Here is a 7,073-nt window from a genome sequence, read left to right on the forward strand (position 1 = left end):
GATCATACCATAACTATAGCGACCGACCAGGTAACAACTCACATTGTGTATATATAACTGATGTGTTATCACAAAAACGTACTTGATATAATCTTTATGATCTGGGTTTTAGATTGAGTGTCATAACTCGATTACTGTGTGCTCGTGTCAAAAGAAATGAAGGGAGTTACATATGTTTGCCTTTTGACATCCAGACTTTTATACAGTGTTTAAGGGCTATACCACTCAACATAATATTCTGAACTGATGGAATGACCGCTCACAAATGCATCACTCAATTATGTACCGTATCCATCTCTCATGCAGAAACGCAAGCACACACACACACACACACACACACACACACACGCACGCACACACACACACACACACGCACACACACACACACACGCACACACACACACACACACACACACAAGCATTTGAAACCAGACTCGTTGGACAGCTGAATGGACATCTGGCAACAGGAGGCTACTGGGGGTAAGAGGGAGAGGATGGCACTGTAGAACAGTTGAGTGGCTACAAAGGAGAGTGGAAATGTTGAGGAGAGACCTTTGGAGTATGTACACTGTATAAGCAGTCAGAGGTTTTCCACCAAAATGTATTAAGCGACATGATATGGACGGAAAACTAGAAATGCAGTGATGCAATCTAGGTCTGCCTAATGTTGTGACTGGTGAGTGTAAGTAAAAATTGGTTGGTCTTAACATTGGTAACAGTCCTGCAAACGTGTTTAAAAAGACAACATAGACAAGGTGGAGTCATAGGTGGTGGCAAGAGGAAAGTGGTAATGGGAGGACATAGAGGAGGTGTCGGGGGGACGGTGGGTGGGGCAAAGCTACAAATAGCCACGCTCGCTGCTGGGCGATTCTTCACTTGGTTCCTCTCCCATTTACCCAGCAGGTCAGTTGGGTCTTGACTTCTCAAGCAGCGCCACCACACCACATAAGTCAAACCAGCAGCCATGAGCAAGTCCTACTCCTCCTCGGCCCAGACGGCCTCTTCATACCGTCGCACCTTTGGTTCAGGTGTCAGTTCATCCCCGATGTCTTCCCTCTTCGGCACCCATGGAGGAGGTCGCAGCGCCACAAGTCATACCACTCGAGTGTATGAGGTGAAGAGTGGTAGTCCTTCCTATTCCAGCTTCAGGATGTCCTCCGGGGGCGCTGGGCTCGGCTCCTCCACAGCCATGCGCACCTACGGCGAAAAACTTGACTTCAACCTGGCCGATGCCATGAATCAGGACTTCCTCAACACAAGGACCAACGAGAAGGCCGAGCTTCAGCATCTCAATGACCGCTTCGCCAGCTACATTGAGAAGGTCCGTTTCCTGGAGCAGCAGAACGCCGCTCTGACGGTTGAGATCGAGACGCTCAAGGGTCGCGAGGGCCCAGGCCGTGTGGCTGAGATGTACGAAGATGAAATGAGGGAGCTGAGGAGGCAAATTGAAGCGCTGTCCAACCAGCGTGCCCGTGTGGAGGTGGAGAGAGACAACTTGGCTGATGACCTTCAGAAACTGAAGCTCAGGTAGGTAAGCAAGGATAAAGGACAAAAGAGGCAGGGGTGTTGACTCATTACAATATGAATCCATGTGTTAATATACTGTATGTTCAGTCATTTTTCTGTTTTTCTGGCTTCAAATGGTACCAACTAAAAACACCCCCCCCCTGCACCCCATTCCTCAGTGTCCATTGTGATAGCTGTATCACATTGGACACTGAGGAGCCAATTTGCAGTTCTGTTATTATACAAGTCGCATTGTTTCCTTTCTGTCTTCACTGCAGACTACAGGAGGAGGTTCACCAGAAGGAAGAAGCGGAGAACAATCTGTCTGCCTTTAGAGCTGTATGCCATTTTTTTATTCACTATCTTGTTCTTGATAGTGCAATATCCCCCCTTAATCTGAGGCTAAATTTTATCTTCCTGCCGTCGTCATCCTTGCACTGACACTATAATGTTCTTCTTTTCTCGTTCGTATCTAGGATGTGGACAACGCCACTCTGGCCAGGCTGGACCTGGAGAGGCGCATCGAGAGTCTGCAAGAGGAGATTGCCTTCCTCAAGAAGATCCATGAAGAGGTTTGTTTAGCAGTCAGTTAAAAATATCTTTTGTTGCCGGTGACAAATGAGACCAAGATAAATAGACTAAATTAGATGCTGGCTCACTGTGAAGTTCAGGGACTGGAACATGTCTCATGACTTTTTATTTTAATTAATTTTTTTTTTTTACACTTTTCACAGTACAGTAACAAATTTTCACTGAACTCCTTCGATTATGGTCGGTTTGACAACAATAAGAGGCATATAAAGGTGCTGTCATTTTATGTCTCAACTTCGACCTTTGAGAAATTCAGAACTGCAGACTGCTTGAAGAGAGCAGGTCAGCTGTTGTCTATATCTACACAGGGGAGAAAAAAGGAGTGTATGTATGTGAACAGATGCAAAGCTATTTATACCTTTTGGTTGGTCCACAGGGCAGCTGAAAGCACCCAAGCCTTACCAGTTTAAATTTCCCACTTGTACCGAATTAAATGAGCCTAATATAGTTCTAGTCTTATATTTTACCATTGGACAGTACTGCATGTGCGATATAAATAACAATGCACTGGCAACAGTAGAATGGTTTAAACCGATATCAGTTAAGGTTGCCATAAGTGTTGATATTTCAGTGTCTCTATCACAACCGTAAAGACTCTTGTTGAAAATGAATTTCTCTACAGGAGATCCGTGAGCTGCAGAGCCAGATGCAGGACACTCAGGTGCAGATCCAAATGGACATGTCGAAACCCGACCTGACCGCAGCTCTGAGGGACATCCGCACGCAGTATGAAGCGATCGCTGCCAAGAACATCTCAGAGGCCGAGGACTGGTACAAGTCTAAGGTAGGACACTACGTTACCCTACATTCACAAACCAAGCCGTTTTACCCATGTTTAAGTCCCTTTAAAAGCCCTGCTTGACTGTGTGGACAAACACGTCTTCTGCCAATCCATAGCTCAAACCGCAACCCTCTTTCTTCAGGTCTCAGATCTGAACCAGGCTGTAAGTAAGAACAATGATGCCCTGCGCTCTGCCAAACAAGAAACCATGGAGTACAGACACCAGATCCAGTCCTATACCTGCGAGATTGACTCACTCAAGGGCACCGTGAGTATCAAACATTGTTTCTCTCGCTGTATTAAGCTTTAATTTGCTCAAGTATAATCAACTGACATTCTACTGTAACTAATGAGCATGCATTGGTCAACTGACAAAAGGAAGGTCAATAGTAAATCTAATAAATGTTCATGCGGATTATTGACATAACTGCTCTTTAATATATCAGCAAGTCTTCAAACAAACTGTGTTCAATTAAGTATGCAGCACTGCACACGACTCTATAAAGTATTATAACAAAAGAAGCCTTTTCCAGGCTTGTCCATCAACATTAAATACTAATATAGGTGATCTCGAGACCCTATTCCCCTTATGACAAGCCAATATATTATCATGATTTTGGAGCTGCAATTTTTAAAGTTATTATATTTTGTTGCTTCATTTTCACGTTAAAGTCTTCATGTTTTAAATCGTAATGTCTTTCGATTCCATTTGGACCATTGTTAACCTCACATCTCTGTTACTCCATAGAATGAGTCTCTGCTGCGTCAGATGAGAGAAATTGAGGACCGCATGTCTCGCGAGGCTTCTGGTTACCAGGACACTATCGTACGTCTCGAGGAGGACATTGCCAAGATGAAGGTCAATATTTTATACACTATTCCATCTGCAAAGTAAATAAAACAGCATCCAACTGATGCATAAATCGGGACTTCAGATCACAGATAATACGCCATGCCAAGTGATATTGAGTGCACTAATCACCTGCCACTGTTTGTCACAGATGGGTTTATTTGCAATCGTCGCAGTGCTTGAATGTTTGGGGAGGGTGTTTATTTGATGACAGCGTTTGTTTTCCAGGATGATATGGCCCGTCACCTGAGGGAGTACCAGGACCTGCTGAATGTTAAAATGGCTCTGGATATTGAGATCGCCACCTACCGCAAGCTGCTGGAGGGAGAGGAGAGCAGGTGTGTTCTTATGTGAACCTTGTGTAGAACACCCACATATTCACGGTACAGTATTTGTAAATTCCCATATTAGCAGTTTTTTTTTAACCTAGCCTACATTGCTGAAAAATGTATGTGCTCAGGCCAAAGCAATAAAAAAAAAAAATTAAAATTGGTTTGCCGTCATCTTCTGGCATCTTGATGCCAGGGAACTATGTGGAAGTGAATTGAGGAGCGTCATTTAGACAAAAGTAGTGCTTTGCTACCATATTGTAGCATCTATAAGGAAACTATTCCTTTTCGGAGGGGGTCGTGGGGGGGGGGGGGTGTCGGGGGGGCATCAATCCTTTGCAGATTTTTGCTTTTCCCAGAAGTGCCAACATAATTCATATTCATATTTTTGCTATAAACTTTGTGTTATTTTACTTTCCAGGATCACCACCACTATGCCTGTCCAATCTGCCTACTCCTCTATTGGATTCAGAGGTAGGTGAAACTGTGCAGCCTTTACACAAACATACCCATGAGAAAACAGTTACAAATTGGACGGGAAAGGATAAAAGACGAATTATAACCCATTACCAAATATTGGGGTAGCTATTTTCAGGACATTACATAACTACTGTGACCCATACTCACCACTGTGTGCGGGATACCGTATATGCCATGTAACTAATCCTCGGGGCTCGCTGGTTCATATAATTGGCGCACGGGCTGAGCTGAGGGTCACAAGTGTCGTTAATTAAAATGCTACACTGTGTGTGTGTATGTCTTATCACAGAGACCAGTCCCGAGTCTCAGCCTCAGCGTTCCTCTGAGATGCACTCAAAGAAGACCGTTCTCATCAAGACCATCGAGACCCGCGATGGAGAGGTTGGCGCAAGTACACATGCACGCACATTCACTCACACACACACACTTGCATGAGGAGTAATTTACAAATGAACCATCTTCAATTTTTTTCATACCAGATGACATATTCTGTGAGCGAGGGCACTAGTGCCTGATGTGTAAGTCAGGTTCAAAAGTTCCACTTTTTTCTTGTTGTTTTTTTTTTTAAATCTGGATGGAGGCAAACTACTAGATTTTAATAAAAAGCTCAGGTTTCCTGTGGTTTAATCATCTTATAATGGTTTTATAGCCAATACAAACAAAATATATTATTGATATTAGTGGGCTGTAATCTTGTAGTTTGCCTCATAGACCTTGCACGAGCACTTGTGAAGGCTGTCCTCATGAGAATTTGGTACGAAAGGTAATGCACTGTAAAATGGTCCAAAATAGACATTTTAGGGTCGCTTGAAAATTGGCGTGATCCTAGAATCAAACTTTAGTGGTCAGAATGTCAAGCACACTGGACTTCAATAAAATGCTTCACTAAAAAACGATCAATGATAATGAAATACTTCTGATAATAGGAGTTTAAAACCACGTCATTATCAACAAAATGAACAATGGAATATGCCGCGTGTATCTCTCAAAACTAAATGAGCTACACATGTCATTCTTTAAAAATGAATTTACGAATTAGATCAGTGTCTAATCTAGCTAAAAATAAAACAGTGACACCCTCCTTTTTTGAGGAGGACCTTTTAGTTAATGAAACCTGAAGAAAATAAAAATATTAAACATACGATAGCTTTCACTACTGACTTTGCTGATTGTAACCACTTTTCCAAATGTTTTTGGAAATAAGCTATTATATAAAAAAAGATAAAAATTATATAAATGATTGTAAACATAGCATGCGATTTTGACATCTTGAGAACAAATAAGTCATGGTGACATTTTTCAAATCTGCATTATACACAACACAATTGTGTCATAAAATTACCTTTTAACGTAAGATTTAACTCCTTCAAATAAGATGTATTATTGCAAAATTTGCAGTTAAAAAAAAGCGTATCACAATGTAAGGAACATTATAATTAATGCAATCACCAGTGGTATTTTCAGAGGTGCTAAGATGAAATTTAGGAGTGCTTGTTTACCACTTTCTACCAGATTCTCATGAGAAAATGTTGCTCGTAAAAAAATAATAACAATAAACCTGCAACACTGACAGACCTGTGTCACCCTCTTCCCCTCTCACTCCCTTGCACACCACACCACTTCACTCTTGATGATGATGCAAGACACTGAACTGTTGATGGCAAACACTCTCCTATATTATCTGCAAAAAACACTTTGATCCATAAATGCTGTACAATAAATAGATTCTTGACCAGCAGCCAAAAATATATTTTTTTATACCTCTGCTGTCTTTCTCAGGTTGTCAGCGAGTCCACACAGCACCAGCAAGACATCATGTGAACAAGGAGGTGATGACAACAACAAAAAAACAAAACAAAAAAAAAGGAATAAAAATAGAAAATATAGGCATCTTCCCACTGTAGTGTAATGGTTTATGACAAAGCTTGTAAGCCACAAGGCATCAAACATGGTCAGAGTGAACTGTGACGGCACATTTTCCACGTTTTGCTTGTGCAAATATTGTCCGACTGGAAAGAGAATGGCTTGTATTGGTGTGTTCGCGGCTGGAGAAAAAGTGGGAAGATGGTTGTTCAAAAATGTCAAGAAACATTTTGTGAAAAAGGAACTAATTCATGTGTGACATTATGATCTTGCGTGTGATTGTGTGCGCATGGGCGACCATGTGGAGCTGCTTCACTCTGACTAAAATCTCAAAATAAAGACATTTCTTATCACAACTCGTTCAAGGTTCTTTTGACCCGGCAAACACAAGAACTTTTTAATTCATATATCATGGCTCTCCCTCATGTAGCCAGTGTGCACTGCATCTATCATCTGACACAATTGCTTTGCCACCAAGCGTACCATTTTGTGCACATTTAATTCACTCTTGGAGAAGAAAGTAAGGGCCCGGTTGAAATGATCAGAAACGGTCTGTGTGAAACAATGGCTCGTTAATAAGCTGGGCCATGCTAGAGCGAGATCTACAGTGCAGCATGTGTCTGAATTCACTGGACTGAAAATGTTAGCAGAGATAAGAAGCAGAGGGAGGGCG

At 42.1% G+C, this 7,073-nt stretch overlaps 1 protein-coding gene across 1 annotated transcript; it reads left to right on the forward strand.

The window, feature by feature from the left end:
• The first annotated feature begins 888 nt into the window (after positions 1-888).
• desma (desmin a) lies at positions 889-6,744 on the forward strand. Its single transcript, XM_061691452.1, has 10 exons — positions 889-1,527; positions 1,785-1,845; positions 1,983-2,078; positions 2,720-2,881; positions 3,021-3,146; positions 3,627-3,737; positions 3,957-4,066; positions 4,479-4,531; positions 4,827-4,918; positions 6,317-6,744. Exons 1-10 carry the CDS (start codon positions 965-967, stop codon positions 6,356-6,358), a joined length of 1,416 nt encoding a protein of 471 aa, XP_061547436.1. The 5' UTR covers positions 889-964; the 3' UTR covers positions 6,359-6,744.
• The last annotated feature ends 329 nt before the right edge of the window (positions 6,745-7,073 follow it).

This window comes from Phycodurus eques, chromosome 12 (genome assembly GCF_024500275.1).
Source record: "Phycodurus eques isolate BA_2022a chromosome 12, UOR_Pequ_1.1, whole genome shotgun sequence".
Classification (NCBI taxonomy): domain Eukaryota; kingdom Metazoa; phylum Chordata; class Actinopteri; order Syngnathiformes; family Syngnathidae; genus Phycodurus; species Phycodurus eques.